General features: G+C 40.3%; 1 protein-coding gene across 3 annotated transcripts in view; it reads left to right on the forward strand.

Moving 5' to 3' along the window:
• Nucleotides 1-6,550: 6,550 nt before the first annotated feature.
• UBXN2A (UBX domain protein 2A) overlaps nucleotides 6,551-16,964 on the forward strand; it is a 29,560-nt gene continuing 19,146 nt past the window's right edge. For 2 of the 3 annotated variants that reach the window (XR_002907767.2, XM_024194059.2), the window contains exons 1-3: nucleotides 6,551-6,646; nucleotides 11,723-11,776; nucleotides 14,934-15,069. Coding sequence is in view for 2 of the 3 variants with exons in the window: in XM_024194059.2 (XP_024049827.2) it covers nucleotides 6,606-6,646; nucleotides 11,723-11,776; nucleotides 14,934-15,069 (231 nt within the window). In the remaining variant the exon portion in view is untranslated. Of the gene's footprint in view, nucleotides 6,647-6,724; nucleotides 6,811-11,722; nucleotides 11,777-14,933; nucleotides 15,070-16,964 lie in introns of those variants that run through there. The other variant, XM_024194060.3, reaches the window with a different exon arrangement.

Genomic DNA, 16,964 nt, shown 5'->3' on the forward strand with positions numbered 1-16,964 from the left:
GTGTAACGCTCTTGCAAAAAAAAAGCAAACATCATTCTGGGATGTATTAGCAGCAGTATTGTAAGCAAGACACGAGAAGTAATTCTTCCGCTCTACTCTGCTGTGATTAGGCCTCAACTGGAGTATTGTGTCCAGTTCTGGGCACCACATTTAAAGAAAGATGTGGACACATTGGAGAAAATCCAGAGAAGAGCAACAAAAATGATTAAAGGTGTAGAAAACATGACCTATGAGGGAAGATTGAAAAAATGTGGTTTGTTTAGTCTGGAGAAGAGAAGACTGAGAAGGGACATGATAACAGTTTTCAAGTACCCTACATAAAAGGTTGTTACAAGGAGGAGGGAGAAAAATTGTTCTTCTTAACCTCTGCGGATAGGACAAGAAGCAATGGGCTTAAATTGCAGCAAATGCGGTTTAGGTTGGACATTAGGAAAAACTTCCTAACTGTCAGAGTGGTTAAGCACTGGAATAAATTGCCTAGGGAGGTTGTGGAATCTCCATCATTGGGGACTTTTAAGAGCAGGTTGGACAAACACCTGTCAGGGATGGTCTAGATAAAACTTAGTCCTGCCTTGAGTGTAGGGAACTAGACTAGATGACCTCTCGAGGTCCCTTCCAGTTCTCTGATTCTATGATTTATTACAGAGCACCTAGAGCCCCAGTAAAAACAACAAGGAGTCTGGTGGCACCTTAAAGACTAACAGATTTATTTGGGCATAAGCTTTTGTGGATAAAAAGCCCACTTCTTCAGATGCATGGAAATGACTCCATGCATCTGAGGAAGTGGGCTTTTTACACCCAAAAGCTTAAGCCCAAATAAATCTGTTAGTCTTTAAGGTGCCACCAGACTCCTTGTTGTTTTTGTGGATACAGACTAACGTGGCTACTCCTCTGATACTTAGAGCCCCAGTATCATTGCAGTGTCACCATACAAGGTGTTGTATAGACATATAATGAAAAACAGTCTCTGCCCTAAAGAGTTTACAATATAAGTAGACAGAGGGACAAGGGTTGGAAAAAGGATAAATTTATTTACCCTATTATCTATATGGGGAGTTGGGACAGGGAGATATTAACTAACTTGCTCAACGTCAATTAGAAAATCTGTAGCAGGAGCGGAACCCAAAGCTCCTTAGCCCTTGCTAAGTTTTAACCATTCTTACTGGAAGTTTGTGTTCTGTTTTATATGCTTTGTTACCATTTGGTTTCCTCATTGTACTTTCATCTTAAATTGTGTTTCATACTCAGGAATTCACACCATAGCTATTACTTTACTACCATATATATGTGTTTGGCACTATTATACCATACATAAGAGTAGCTCAAACTGTCTTGACAGTCTCATTATTTCTTGTGTTCTATGCTGCTTTTAAATTTTCACTTAGATTACTTTTTCATGTTGCAGATTTATAGTCAGATCAGATCCCATTTGTGTCAACTGCTCTCACTTCATGGATTTAACAGCTGTTCATCTTTCTGCCATAAAACCAATAACTCACTTTCCCAGTGTGCATCAAACTTTACAGAAGCATTGACTCCTCTAGCTTTTTCCCACTGTGTGGCTATAACACTCTTGTAAGAGAGATGTGTGGGAGGAAGACTTTTAACTCTGCATTTCCTGGTTTTCCAATGTTTGAGTTTTAGGAAGTATATTCTTGAGCTCAGAAATGGCACAAGAAGCAGATGGCACTCTTGAACACCTGAAATCTTAATTCCACGTTAACAGAGTTTTTTAGATTTTAATTTCCTTATCTTCAAATATTTCTCTCACCAACACCACAAGAGGAACACCTGCTTTTTCCATAACAATCTCCTATCTACCAGTATCAGATGCACCATTTGCATTACCTTTGAATTTGAGCTTTTTTCAGTGTTTGTTGTTACCATTTTCTCTACCCCTCCCGTTATCTACTATCATTCTCTGTGCTATGCCAGCAGAACCCCCAGCGGAGATGAAATATTAGCCAACAGAAGCATAGCTACACCACCTTCCTGAACGACATTAGCCAAGACAACAAAAGCATTCTTCTGTCAACATAGTTGCATCTACACCAGGGGTTTTGCCAACACACGTAGGTCAATTATGGGGTGTGATTTTTTCACACTGCTATCCGGCATAGCTATGCTGGCAAAACTTTGTAGTGAAATCTAAGCCTAAAATAGGACCCAGTCCTTCAAAGTATTGAGCACCTCCCTGTCCTGAAGTCAGTGTAATTTGAGGGCAGTCAGCACTTCGCACATAGGTGCTCAGCACCTCTCCAGAGCAGACCTTTAGCTTTTAAGCTCTTCAGGACAGAGATCATGTCTTTACTAATTTTGTAAAGTGTTATTAATTTAAGGTCCTATGTAAAGCATAATAATCCAACTACTGATTTATCCCTAAACCTTAATTTGTGAGATCTGAGGACAGGACAGCTTGAGGAGATTCTTGCCACAGAGCAAGCATCCCACAGAAATGGAACACAGAAAAAGTGACAAAAACATTTTTGTCAATGGGAAAACTGAGTGTGGAATGACTGTGGAATATGCTCCCATATGTTTTTGCTAGAATCTCATTTTCCATACATTCTGTCATGACAATCTGCATATGCATACATTACTTCAAAGGTTTCTCTCTCAAGTTGTTAGGGTCAAGCAATACAGCTGATGTGTTGGCATTTAATTGTGTTACATGTAGGTAATTATTTTTTTCCTCTGGTCTGGCTTATTTTTGTTTAATTTGCTGTTAAAAAAAAGAAAATACCCTTTGCAACTCATTTTCTGTTTGTTTTTAAATATGCTGCTGTGCACTGCTGCTTCTGTTTTCCTTTGATGAGATGGGTGGTGACAGCTCAAACAATGCTTTAGTTTGTCAATGTCCAGATTCACTCCTACATCATAAAACAAGCTCACAGGTTGTTATTGTTTTCCACACCAGAGCTTCTGATCCCTCATGACAAAAGGGCAGAGATGCTTGCATTCATGTTGTGAATACCCTGTTAGAGTTTTTTCAGTGAACTCATTGTAGGCTGTTTGCTCTTATCACTTACTACATAGTAAGGAAAGGACCATTTATTCTTGTGCAGCTCATGTAGTTCTTAGTTCTTACCAGAGAATAAGTTGCATGAAATGCACGAAGGGTGTTTTAGTGAAGTCTTGATCATGACCACACTTTTAACTTGGCAATATTTTTTCGTATTTTTTACATTATAGTGGAGCTGAAAAGATCGCTTTTGCTTGGGTCCCTCCTGCCCCACATGCTTTTTCAATAGTTTTGATCTTGCAGTGGAAGATATGTTGGGAGGACTACTAGGGGGCTAAAACAGACATTGAATTAATTGGGACACTACTTCCCATTCAGGGAGGCCAGTGGTAGAGCAAAATGCCACCAGCTGCATTATTATTTATAGCAGTACTTCTTTAATATCAATTTTCCAAATCAACTATCTGACTGCAGTTCAGGACTCAACACCATTGCTCCAGGCACGTCTCATGGCTCCCTTCATGCCCACTTTGGTTCTATATACCTTTGCAGAACTGGTATGAGCTCCAAAATTAAAGTAAAGCACTTCTGTGTTAAGTTAAAGTAAAGCCTAAGTGTTTTGCTGAACTGGGGCCAGAGTGCTCAGCACTTTGCAGGCTCAAGCCCACTGGGAGGACAGTCTAGCTGTATCACAGCAGTAGCTTCTAAGATTTGTACAGTTTTGTAAAAATTTTTGCTAGTTCTTTAACTTTTGTAAAAAGTACCAACATATTAGTGAGATATGTGATATAAATGTCTTTAACATGGTAAAATAATAACACTTGCACTAATCTGGTGACCTCATCCGAGGACCTCAATGCAGATTAAAAACTTTAAAAAGTACAGTAGAGCCTCACTAATTCATACTTTGAGACTTGGCTGATTTTATAATTTGCACTCACAAAAATGGCAATCTCGCCCCTATTCTCAATACAGATTTATAAGCAGACAACTGTAATGAGGGCCCTGTCTACACAACCAGCTAGTGCACGGCAAGCCAGGGAGTAAATCTACAGCACACTATCTTGCCACACACTAACAAGACACTGTTTTGACCCTACTACCAGGTGCTAAAAGTTCCTTAGGGTGCTTTGGTGAATTCCCATTTCAAACATCAAAGCTGCTGTAGGAGGATTCACATTGTAGATTCACACCCTGCCTTACCAGGTACTAAATCACTGGTAGTCAAGCCCTTCATCCCATTTTGGAAAGCTTAATTGTTTTTACAAAATATCTTCCAGAACATTTAGTACATATTGATGTATCACAATACAATTAAGTGTAAATTACAACTACTGAATGAAAGATTCTGCTCTTCTTACTCACAATGAATGGTACCTTATTCTGTGAATAAACTTTATTACAGTGGGGCTACTTGCAGAGTAAGGTACTAGTCAACATAAGGGAGTTCATAATCAGGCCCTAAATGAACAAAGTACATTCAATGAAGTACTATCTTTGCTTTTTAAATCATCTTTGCTCACACTCACTAATTCACAATGGGTCTCCTGTTAATTAGTGTGAATTGGCAAGTTTTGGCTGTGTTTAATTTAGGTTAATTTTAAGTGTTTTACAGTGTATCACTGATTATTAAAACCCCTTGTTAAAACGTGCATGCAGGAGTGAGTGCAAATCTTGTGACAACTGCTGCTATCAGTCAACTCTGCATGTGCTTTTAGTCATTGGCTCACGTTGTGGTTTTTTTTGAGTTCTTGAAGTAGCAAGATACAGTGTTCAGGTCACACAGCATGGTATAAAGAAGGAAGACTCCTCTAAATGCCTATTGGATCTCTGAATACCCCATCCCATTCTCCTTTTTGCATCCCCTCTGCAACCTTGAGCCACTAGTTTGCAACCACCATGCAGTTCTTTTGTACTTTGTACAAAGCCCAGACAGAACTCCTTTTGGAATACAGTATGTCAACACTAGTTCTTAATTGGTCCCTCAAGCAAAATGAGAGGTATTCTATTCCCCAAAGGGTTCCGAGTGCTGCTTCTACTGCAGTTCCAGCCTTTGCCCAATAAAAAATCAGAAAGACCGAGAATTGGATGCAGGTCCCTTGTAGTCCCTTACATAGCTGTGACAAACACTCCCACTGTGTTGCAGTGTTGTTGGATACAATGTTTTGAGTAAGACAATGTTTATCCATTACTAACCTGTCTCTGAATGTACCTTCATGTATGTTTTGCCTACTCATGTTCGGATAACTTGATATTAATAGCTGTTGCAAGGGCAGGAAGTAAAGCTGGCTGTGCATCATCAGCCTCTCCTATCTGATTTTCAGAGATCCATTTATAACAAAATATATTGGCCTCACCAGGAGAACATTTGAAAAAGGAAGATAAATGATTTGCATAAAATTGTGATATAATTAATTCTGCATAATTCTAGATCTGTAATAAACTCTATATTGGCAGCCTCCTGTGTCTGTGCAGAGCTCTTTCCTAGATATTTGTACCTGCTGGTGTTTTCCACTGGTGCTACAGTGGTGCACACCTCCCTAGTAGATAGGCAGCAGCTTATTTAGGTTTGAAACAGTGGGATTTTCACAAGTGTGGCTACACTGGTACAACTATCTCCAGTACAGACAGGCCCTGTGACACTTGACAGGGTCCTGAAAAAATAAGAAAAAGAGACACCTGATTTTTAAATTACTTCATTACATATCTTGTATAATGATGACTACCTAAAACTGTAGGTTCAAATCTAGAGGAAATAATTTCTCCCTCCGTGGTAAAGAAAACTAGGTTGTATCTATCATGTAGTGGAGTCTTTCAGACAGAGATTTAAAAAAATAAGGTTCGCTAGGGCTGTTCACAATATCTTTTCATGACAAGGATAGGCACCTATCTGACTGTGAATTCTTCCACAATGTGCATGATTATTATTTTCATACGTGCCTTTTTTCCCCGTGCACTTTACTGGTTTCCCTCCTCTCTCATCCTGCACTGGGGGTTGCTTGCTCTCTATTCCAGATTCAGTTGCAGCAGTGGCATTGAAACAGTTTTTATAGTGCGGGTGCTGAGAGCCATTGAACAAAACTGTAAACCCTGTAAAAATATATTAATGGAATATATTTATTATTCCATTAATTTATTATTAATATAAAAATATATTAATGGAAACCACTTCAAGCCAAGGAGTTCCAGCAACCCTTGGTTGCAGCTCTGTAGTGCTTCAGGATGAAAGTGCTTGCTATATGTGTGTAAATGATATATACCAGGGGATCCGAGTGCTTTATAATCAGGAATTAAGTCTCACAACCCCTTTCTGTATCCCCCACATAGGGATTAATCAGAGACCTCCAGTAACCCCATACAAAGATAACACTGCAGACGAGGAACAAAAACAACATCAGGGTTGCGTCCCAGCCCCGCGCCTGCCTGCCTGCCTGCCTGCCCACCTCCCGGAACCCAACCAATAGGGCAAAGGCCCTGACTGCTTAACAGCCGCTGCAGCTATATCCCCACAGAGCAATGGAGGACAAAGAGCAGGTCACGTGAGGTAAGAGAGCTCCACCCCCTTCTATTCTCAGCCCCGCCCCCGAGTGGGCGGAAGGAAGGGGGCTCCCCGGCCCTGCTGGCTGGGCCGGACGGAGGGTGTATGGAATGCTGGGGGTTGATACATTGTAGCGCCCGCGCCAGGTGAGCGGAACTGGGGGCTGCGCGGGGTCCCTGGGCGGAGCGCGGTGGCGGCAGCAGCGGGTGTGTGACTGCGCTACACCAGGGCGAGCTGCCGGCTTCAGTGTTGCGCAGGCTGGAGCGGCGGGCCGAGCTGCGTGCCCAGGGGCGGTAATCCCCGCCCAGAGGTGTGTGCAGGTGCTGCCAGGGGGGGACTGAATGGGCACCGTGAGCTTTTTGCCTGCTCGGAAACGTACCTGCACTTTGTGTCGAGTTTGCAGTGTCTATCCCTAAGGGGACAGCCTCGCCAAGGCGGGTACCTACCCCTAGCAGGAGAGAGTTTTGCGGCTGAGTCTCAGCGACGCACACAGAGCAAAATCCTTCCCTCCTTGCAAGTGTGAGCGTTAGAAAGTGATGCAGCCCCAAGCTAGGGAGAGACCTAGGGTCTCGGGTATAACCCCAGAGGGGTGTCTGATTTCTTGCTGCTCATTGGCACCCGCCCCCCGCCTCAGGGATTATTTAACTGACCGCCCTTCTGTTTTGAAAGTGTGTGTGATTGTGGCTTGTCAGAGCATGGTGATGAACAGGTCTGTCCTTCCTTCCCCTTGGTTTTGTTGCTCTGGTGAGGTGGCGTCGTCGGTTATTCTTGGAGACCTGAGTAGTTGTAAATAAAATAAGGCAGCGTACACAAGCCTGATAATGTTTCCTTGTGCCGTTGCTTGCGTTCTCTCGAAGTGAGTGCTGGGTGGTATACCAGGCGTAGCTTTGCTAAATGTCAATAGGACACTACAAATCAGTCATTAAAAAGAGTCTGGCAGAGCTGAGGTTGCCAGTTACTGCCGAAGACAAGTCTGATCTGAGTTAGGGGATGGTCCTGGCAGTGGATGCAGTACGTTGGAGGTTTGCATAGCTGCCACATCACCCAAATGGATGGCAACATGCATTTAAGGAGGCTGGAATTTTATCTTTTTTTTTGCATTTGACAGTTCAGATAGTGGGTATGTGATCTTGTTAAGATTATAGGTTTATATGCTCAAAGGTTAGGGTAGCTTGCTGTATGTTTGGATAACTTATGGCTTATGATATTGCATACATGTCACTCTAACTGGAGCTGATCAAAACTCTTCCGCACAGTGACTTTTTGACCGTAATGAAGATGTGGAAGATAACAGTTTTGGTTGAGACTTGGTGGTGGGTTTTTTTTATCATCAACATTTCTGTTTTAGAAAACAAAAATATTCTCCTTGGGCAAGAATGGAGTGGGAAAAATGAAAATCTGAAAATATTTTCTGGTAGTGTTCTATTTAAAAAAAAAAAAAGGGGGGGGGAGAAATAAGGCACTTGTCTCTTTGTTTCCTTGTACTCCTTGGGTTGGGGATGGTCTCTTCTATGTTTGTACCATATCTAGCACAATGAGGTCTTGGCCCATGACTAGGGTTCTAAGTGCTATGATAATACAAATGATTAATAATAAAACAGGTAGTAAATTATTGGTCCCTGCTCCAAAGCGTTTATAATCCATTTTAGTAGCTGTAGTAGGCAGTGTTTATGCTCTTCCTCTCATGGCTCTGTCACTTCTTCCTCCTAAGGAAAAAAATTAATTCAGTGTATCTACTCCCTGCACTCCAGATATGGGCATGCTAATGTAGCTGTCCTTTGAAACAAGAGAAGTAGTGAGGTTGGATCTAACTGTTTTCCTCACTTGAAACTTAATTTGTGGGAGGATAACAGTTATAACCGAGAAACCATTTTTATTAGAAATTCTGTACCCACAAGAATGCATATGACAGGTCCCTGTTCCAATGAACTTATAGTCTGAGGCCTCAGTCTCATGGTTGAAGTCTAAATGATGGACTTGAGAGACATGTGAGGGTGTAAATGTACACGAGGAAATGGGATGGGGAAGGAATGATATGACTTACAAGTATGATTACACAGATACAGATGTGCATGTTTTGATGGCTGAAAAGTTTTTAAGTGTAAGTGCACATTTTTGTGAAACTAAAGGTAAATTTACAGTATATAGTTTTGAGTGATATCTAGAAATGTCCAACAAAAGTTTGACTCTGAGTGAAATTATTTGTGTGAATTGGGTTGATTTGTCTTTTAGTATGCTCCTGGGGGAATTCTGCACCAAAAAAATTTAAATTCTGTGCCAAAAAATTAAATTCTATGCACAATAGTTTGAAATTCTGCCTATTTTATTTGTCAAAATAACACAATATAATCATGCCAGTTTCAGTTCTTTTGGTAATTTATTTCAGAATACCTGTCAGCAAGTATGTCTGTAATAATAAAGACAACAAAAAAGATTCAGTAAATGTTCTTTGACAAATTCCTTAGTAGGCATATTAATACAGAACTTTGAGTAATAATTAATTTAAACTACAATACAGAAACAGATTTCCCACACCCCTCAGAAGCAGTGCAAAGTCTTGGCAGAATCAGGGGTAATGGAGGAGCTGAGGAAGATGGAAGTAATTGCTGGGAAGGAGCCTGGGAGTGAACCTGGAGGGTTGTTGGGTGTGAACGGGAGAAGTATGGAACATTTTTTTTGGGTGGGGAGGGATTGTTAGGGAATTGGGAAGCCTGGCCCATGCAGACCCTGGCTGACCCCTAGCCTCTTCATTCAGTCAAGGAACATCTGCCTGTCCCCACGTATCTTTGCACCAACACTCAGCTACCCCGTCCTACCCTGTTCCCATGTGTCCCTGTCCCCTCCCCCCCCCAGCCACCCAGCCTCTCCCGTCCCCATGTGGCCCTGCCCCCACTCAGCCACACTGCATCCCCATGTGGCTCTCTGCTCCTACCCTGCCTCCCCCATCCCCATGTGGCCCTGCACTCCCATTCAGCCCATGGCTCAATGCTGTCACCAACTAGCTCCTGTGCCCCTGCCCCAATCTGTCTCTCCCCCACTAGCCCTTCTGAACCCCAGTCTGTGACCCTTCCCCAACAGCTCCATGTGCCTGATCTGTCCCCCCACCCCCATATCCTGTGCCTCCTCACCTGGCTTCACGGGCAGGGCACTGTGAGAAAAGTAGCCTCTCCTCCTTCCTATCCAGGGCTGGCTGAGCTGGCTGCCCCCTCTTTTGGCACCACAGCAACCTTTGGTGGGCAAAAGGTATAACTGCAACACCTCTTTGGCAGAATGTATTTTCTGCAGAGAAAAAAAAATCAGTGGGGGACACGAATTCTGCACAACCGCAGTGGCACAGAATTCCCCCAGGAGTATTAGAACAAACTTAAGTGCTAGCTCCTAAGTTCTGTAGACTTCCTTGCCAGCAATGTTTGTTAGCGTGCAAGTCACTAATTCCTCCTAATATTAAAGAATTTGACTTCTCAGACTAAATACTAATACAATCTAAATATAACTAATATAATGTAATATAATTTTACTCCAAACTAAATAATTATTCCAAGTGTGTCTTTCACAGCTGAATAAGTTTGTATACTGCTTCTATAAGTGCACGGCCTCTTTAGCATAGTAAAAACTTAGTTTTGAAGACTTGCTTCTGCCTGTCATGTGTTTTTATAATAATTCTGATTACATTTTAACTTCATTTTTTCATTACTGTCAAATTACGTGGGTTCTAGACTTGAATATTGAATATATGAATATTCAATACATATTCAACTTCAAGATGAATATTTATAGAAGTAAATTTACCTTGTTGTTTTTAATAATGCAATATTTTAAAAATGCAGATTTTTAGGTAGGTCAAATATGTGAACAAAACTGTATATAATAGCGTAGCTTTGCTTATATATGTGCTATTACAGCACTGTAAAATAGAACAAGGACATTTTATATGCAGTGTTAGAGGGACACTAACTGTAGTCTTTTGACTGATACAAGAAATATTGCATAATCTAACCAGTTAAAGAAAAGAATAAATACATTTAGAAACTTATTACAGTAGTATTGATTGCTATTTTTGAGGGTGTGTCTGCATTTCTGTTATAAACTTGTTTTTTGTTTTTAGGGGGTTTATATGTAAAGTTGAGAATTAATATCCTGTTTAGCAAAAATATCTATTTGGCTAACTAAGATTGGTTTTTATTCTCACTAATAAGCCCCAAAAGCAAGTGTAAATTAGGGGAGGAATACTGATCCTAACTCTTCAGGTTTTGCCTGGCTATTTCAGAAGTATTGGGAGTGGTGTTACCTGTTCTCTGTTCTGTAATACCTATACACAATGTGGTGCTTTGGAACCTGATCCTGCAAAGTGGTGAGCCCTTTCAACAAAGCACTTTGCAGGATCAGGCCCTTAAATGTGGTTCGAACCTCACTAGGAATTTTTCTGCTACTATTGGCTTGTCAGAACTTTAGTTTTTATTTTATTTTTGTGGCTTAATATCTCTCTGTAGAGAGATCAGGAGATAGTACCATATTGTTCTTGTGCTTTTCAGTCTGCTGACTCAGCACACTAATCCGGTTGTATATTTAGTGCTTGAAAATCCAGGATTTAGTCTCTTGCCACATATACAACAGGAATCGTGACTTGATGTAGCAGTTTCTGGGACACTGCACCAATTTATTGGAGAATAGGGAAGCCTTAAGGGAGGAAATTGAAGGACACTGCATCTTTTGCTTATACACACTGTTAAATTGAAGGTCATTGATGGCAATAAACAGTTACAAAGGATGCCTGCAACGACATTATGGTTTTCTGCAACCATCTGAGAGCGCACTGCTGTCAAAATCTGAGAGACAAGTTTCAACCAATTAGGTGAAAATGAGGATGACTTGTTTTCTAAATTAGAATAAGAATGAGGGGATATTTTTTGCATCAGTGTTGTGTGGTGGTTTTTTGGGGAGGGGGGGCTGGGTACATTGGGTTATTACATTTTCTCAATCTTCCTCCTTCTAATGTTTGAGGCTGAAAAGGGTGCTAGGTATATTCATGACCAAATTAGAAGCCACAGGAAAAGCAAAGAACCATCTGGAGACTAAGGAATCTGAAACTTCACATGGGAAGATATCGACACAGAATAACTTTTAACCGTAGAGAAAGTGTAAACAATGTATAGCCTTCAAAAGTGTGCTAAATGTGTTAAGAATTTTGCCTGTTTCCTGAAAATTTTCTTTTCATTATTTAGGGGAAGCAGCAGCATGAAAGATGTAGACAAAATTGAAACTTTAAAAGAAGAATGGTAGGTGCTTATTTTTTTTTTCTTTGTATGGTTCTGTCCTGTCTTGTACCATCTCTTTATTTATTCAACATACCATTAATAAAGCAAACCTTCTGTAGCTTTTATGAAAAAATATTATTGATTTAGTGACTGTGGTTTGATATGCGCATGTTTTATTTGGCTCCTGCCTTCAGGAATGAAAGTTGAAATAGAATCCAGTGACATTTTATGATTTCCCCCCCCCCCCCCCCCCCCCCAGGCTAGCACATCCCTTGTTGGTTTGTTTCTCACTGCCTCTTGAAGTACAAAGCTGTCATAACTAACCGGCTGGCTAGAGCAAACGTTTCTGCTCCTATTATCCCACATCACTGAGTTCTTTTTATTATAAAGCACTGAGGAACACTTGCAATTAAAAACAAAAGCACTGTGTTGAAGATCTGTGTTCACTTTGTCCATCTGCTCCACATACATTTTAGTTTTTTTTAGAAGAGGGAAATTGCTTTTGCAGAATACTTCTCATATAACTGCAATCACAAATTGTAGGGGTGGAAGCTTTCCAAGTGGCTGCATGAACATTTATGCTTACAAGTAAAATCATAAATCTGTCTGCCTTTCTACTTTGACCCATTGGAAGCCTTTACATTATATGTGAAGATGTCTAGTTTTTATGCCTATTAAAGCATAAGGTTTTAAGGAAAAACACTGTAAATGCCTTAACAAATGCTTATAGTTCATCTGATCTTTTGTGGGAGGGGCGAGAAGGACAATTCATCGTAATGATGTAGTGAAAATGGGGATTGGGGGTGGGAATTATTAACTTTTTCTTAACTTTCTTGGTCACTAAACCAGTAAGATTGTTTTACTCTGTTTAAAAATGTTGATCTTGTGTCTAACAATTTTTATGCTAATATTGGTCATACTGCAAACTCTGCAATGAAGATTCTTGTTAATACAAACAGACCTAATTAATATACTGAGCCATTCAAATGAACAATATTTTTTCATGAACATTCTAACATGAAGCCCTAATTTAGGAAAAATGTTCAATTTTCTCTTATACAAGAGTTGGGATTATTTGAACTGTTTGAAATACTTCCTGAAGTGCTAAATTAAATAAACTTGTCTGAACTCCTCAGTAATGCTTATCGTAGAAGTCAAATACTGCATGATCCTGTCTGAGATCTTAAACTAAGAGGTAATCAATCATTCTGAATGAACTATCTAGTTTCTAGTCAATAAAAAGGTAACATAGTAAAGAGGAGTCTGTGTTCCTTTACACAGTGTACATAGCACTGTGGGTAGAAATTTGTACTTGATAGTAAAATGTTTTTGTAGGCTTTCACATCATGCTTACTTCCAAAATATCAAAGCCTTCTGTTGTATAGGCTTTCAATAGGCTAGAGTAGCACTGAGGGACAGCTATACCCAGGTTTATCCATTGTAGTGCTAAAGACCACAAAGGTTTTAGGGATGTGGGGGTGAAGGGCAAATAACCAGAAAATTAAATATGAGAATAACGGATATAGAGACATCTTTTGTTTTGTATGTGACTTTTGAATTTTATCTCTGAAGAACTTTGCATGTATTTTTGCAGAAGTGGCTCAATGAAAGCTAACTCAGACAACAACAAATGTTTTTCTTAGTGGCAGGGTTGACTCTGACATTCAAGTTTTCCTGTTACTACAGCAAGTCAGAAGAGAACACATCCTCTCATAGAGTTGGATTCCAAATTTAGAAGCTTCAGTATGGATGAATTTAATTCCCTTTGTACTCTCTTTGCCGTCAGAAGAATAGCATAATGTGAATCTACTATAGGCCGAGCTTTTTCATGAAAAGAATGTGACATTGCACTCTATATGATTTTATGAAAATATGCTAATGAGCATGAATATAATGTAACTGGAATATGCTTCATACAAAAGATCTCTTGTAAGGTATCATTGCAAAGCTTATAATCTACTGAGTGTGGTCACCCTATTTGTATAAATGTACCACTCTTGTATCTGAAACTAGAAATATGAAATATAACTCTGGGGGCTTATTGTAATTATGCAAAGTGTGGGCCATTAATGATGGTTTGGAACCTTGATGGCTCCCATTAACCAGGACAATTAACTGTGGATGGCTCTGTTTGCAGGCAGGCCTTCCTGTGAGTCAGGCTGGGAGGAATGAAGGCTTGGGGTCTTACAGTGACATGTGATCATGTCACCTGAAGTGGAATCCATCTTTAACCTAGTGTTTTTTCCATTGAGAAGGAGGGGTGGGAACCCAGAGGGACAAAGGATTCCCACCTTATGCAAAAGCTATATAAGTGGGTGGAACAGAACAAAGGGGGCAGCCCTCGTGAGAAATCCCCTAGCTACCATCTGAGATGGAACAAGGGCTGTACCAGGGGAAAGGATTGTGCCCAGACTGGGAAGGCGTCCAGTCTGTGAAAGAAATTTATTGAAACATCTCTGAGGGTGAGATTTTATCTGTATTCAGTTTTATTACTGTATTAGGCTTAGATTTGCATGTTTTTATTTTATTGGTAATTCACTTTGTTCTGTCTGTTACTATTTGGAACCACTTAAATCCTACTTTCTGTATTTAATCACTTATTAATTAACCCAGACTATGTATTAATACCTGGGGTGGGGGGAGAGCAAACAGCTATGCATATCTCTCTATCAGTGTTATAGAGGGCAAACAGTTTATGAGTTTACCCTGTATAAGCTTTATACAGGGTAAAACGGATTTATTTGGAATTTAGACCCCATTGGGAGTTGGGCATCCGAGTGTTCAAGACAGGAACACTTCTGTAAGCTGCTTTCAGTTTAAGCCTACAGCTGTTAGGGGACATGGTTCAGACCTAGGTCTGGGTTTGCAGTAGGCTAGCGGGTTTGGCTCAAACCAGGCAGGGCACTGAAGTCCTAAGCTTCCAGGGCAGGAAAGCAGGAGCAGTAGTAGTCTTGGCACATCAGTTGGCAGTTCCCAAGGGGGTTTCTGTGACCCAACCCATCACACAACAGTACAGCAAACAAAGCATATTAAAATAGTCCACAAGGCTGTTCTAATTACTGTTTTCTAACAAATTACAAAATACATGGGCTATGGGGAGGAAAAAACCTTTTGGTAGGGAATTTCTTGTGTCCTTTAATGTGTCTCCGTAAACGGCTCATTTATTTTTATTTTGTAGGGTGTGTAAACAAGGAACTGATGACCAAATTCCTAATGGTACAGAGCAAAGCTGTGAATTTTTTGTTGATAACCTTTTTGAAGAAGCTCAGAAGGTTGGTGCTATATGCATGCCACCAGCTAAAGTTAAGAATGAAGTAAGTGGTCAGCCTTTTAATTTGTATTAATTTAACATGTATCTTCACTGTAATCCATGTTTTATCATGCTGGGTATAAATTCCAGAAAACCAGCAGGGCTTCTACCCAATTTACCTGGTGAAGGCAATGTACCAATAGTAACTACCAAGCAGACTTCCGTGTGGAAATCATCTGGTTAGCTAGGAGAACTTGACATGGAGACCAAATCCTGTGGAACTGGAGTAATGAACCCTTTGTTCTCAAGAATGATGGAAAAGCATGCAGAAGAACATCCCCACGGCAGTGTATTAGCAGAGAGGAATATGCAACCCAAGGTTTTGATGTTGGACAGAGGTGACAGATAGTGCCATAATGTCTTATACATGTTCCTTCCAAAATGTATTGAGCTTATTTTATGGTGTGCCTAAACTAGTTGAAGAAAACTTCACTATGCTAATGAGAATATTAGTGAAGTCTTTGCACTTTCTAATTTTAAAAAGTAATAATTCAGTACTAACTGGGATTCTAAAAGTCTATTGGTCAGTTTTGAGCTACTTAAGTGTCTGAAAAACTGGTTAAAGTAACAACTTTAGTGAAATCAATGTAAGAGTGTCCACCTCAAGGATTTAGCTGAATCAGTTTGTACACTGATTATAGGTACAATTTATTTTTGGGTAGATAAGGCCTAAATGGACAGTGAGCAGATGAGAAATGAGATGTGACAGTGGGATGCTTGGCACTGGTCTGTAGCTCCATGTGTCTTGTTTTGTCTCTCTCACACTCCCTATTGTTGTATGGGGATTGGGAGGGACAGGCGTTAATAGGCTTTTTGGACTAAAGAAATTCCAAGGAAGAATTTGGAGGAGGCAAGGGTCTTGCTACTGTGCCTTCACATGTAAAAAGTATTTGTAAAGGAGTATAATTTTGGCTGGGTGCCCTACTCTCTTTAGGTGGAGCATGCCCACTGCTCGAAGGCGAGCGTTAGCTACCACCAATTTGGTAAACTTAATGTACCCTCTCTACACACATTTCCCCCCACCAATCATACACCATTTGAATGCCTATTATGTCTACTTTGATGTGAGGGAGTATGTTGATCCGTTACCATAGAAACGGGGATAAACAATGACACCATCAATATGTTTAAATATTGGCATTCATTCCTGTTTTATGACTGTATTATTTCAAGACATACAACTGGATTTCTTTGGAACCTCAAAGCATCACAACAGCTATCTAAAGGGTAAAACAAAATCTAATAATACATTTGTACAGGTATCATTGAAATGTAATAGCGCTGGTGATATATTTAGTCAACATCACTATCATCTTATTCATCAGCATGACTCTGTCAGAAGTGTGTGGGTTACCACAGTCATCATTGAATTAACATGTACACAGTTCTGTGCAGCAAAGATTGTTCTAACTACAGACACCATTTATTATGCAGTGTTCCTCGACTGGTACAGGCACAAATAAGGTCTTGTAGAAACTCAGATGCCATTGGGCCCTTGAAGAATACAGGAAGTAGTTCATCATCCATATTTTTCCATCCATGTTGCAATGGTAATCCAATATCTGGCTTACCTATGTGCAAAGAAATCCAAATGGTTGTTTGTCAAGATGCTCTTTTGATATGCTCTTCAAAACTCTCCTCATGTGGTGGGAGTTTGGCCACTGACTTGTCCTTTTTGATGCCTAGATTGAGGTTTAAGCAATTCAGGTCTCTATGGATCTTTTATTTCTCACTCTTGTCATACAGCGCTGCACCAACCATTTGTTCATTTGAAAGCTATTCATCAGGCTCACTTGCCAGAAGAACATCCACAAAATATTTGGATGACTTAAATTCCTGCTGCAGATTACTAGCAGCTTGAATAGCATCAGCTAAGTTTATTGTGCTGCATAAAACAAT

Source organism: Terrapene carolina, unplaced genomic scaffold (assembly GCF_002925995.2).
Source record: "Terrapene carolina triunguis isolate 2854851 unplaced genomic scaffold, T_m_triunguis-2.0 Scaffold42, whole genome shotgun sequence".
NCBI classification, from domain to species: Eukaryota; Metazoa; Chordata; order Testudines; family Emydidae; genus Terrapene; species Terrapene triunguis.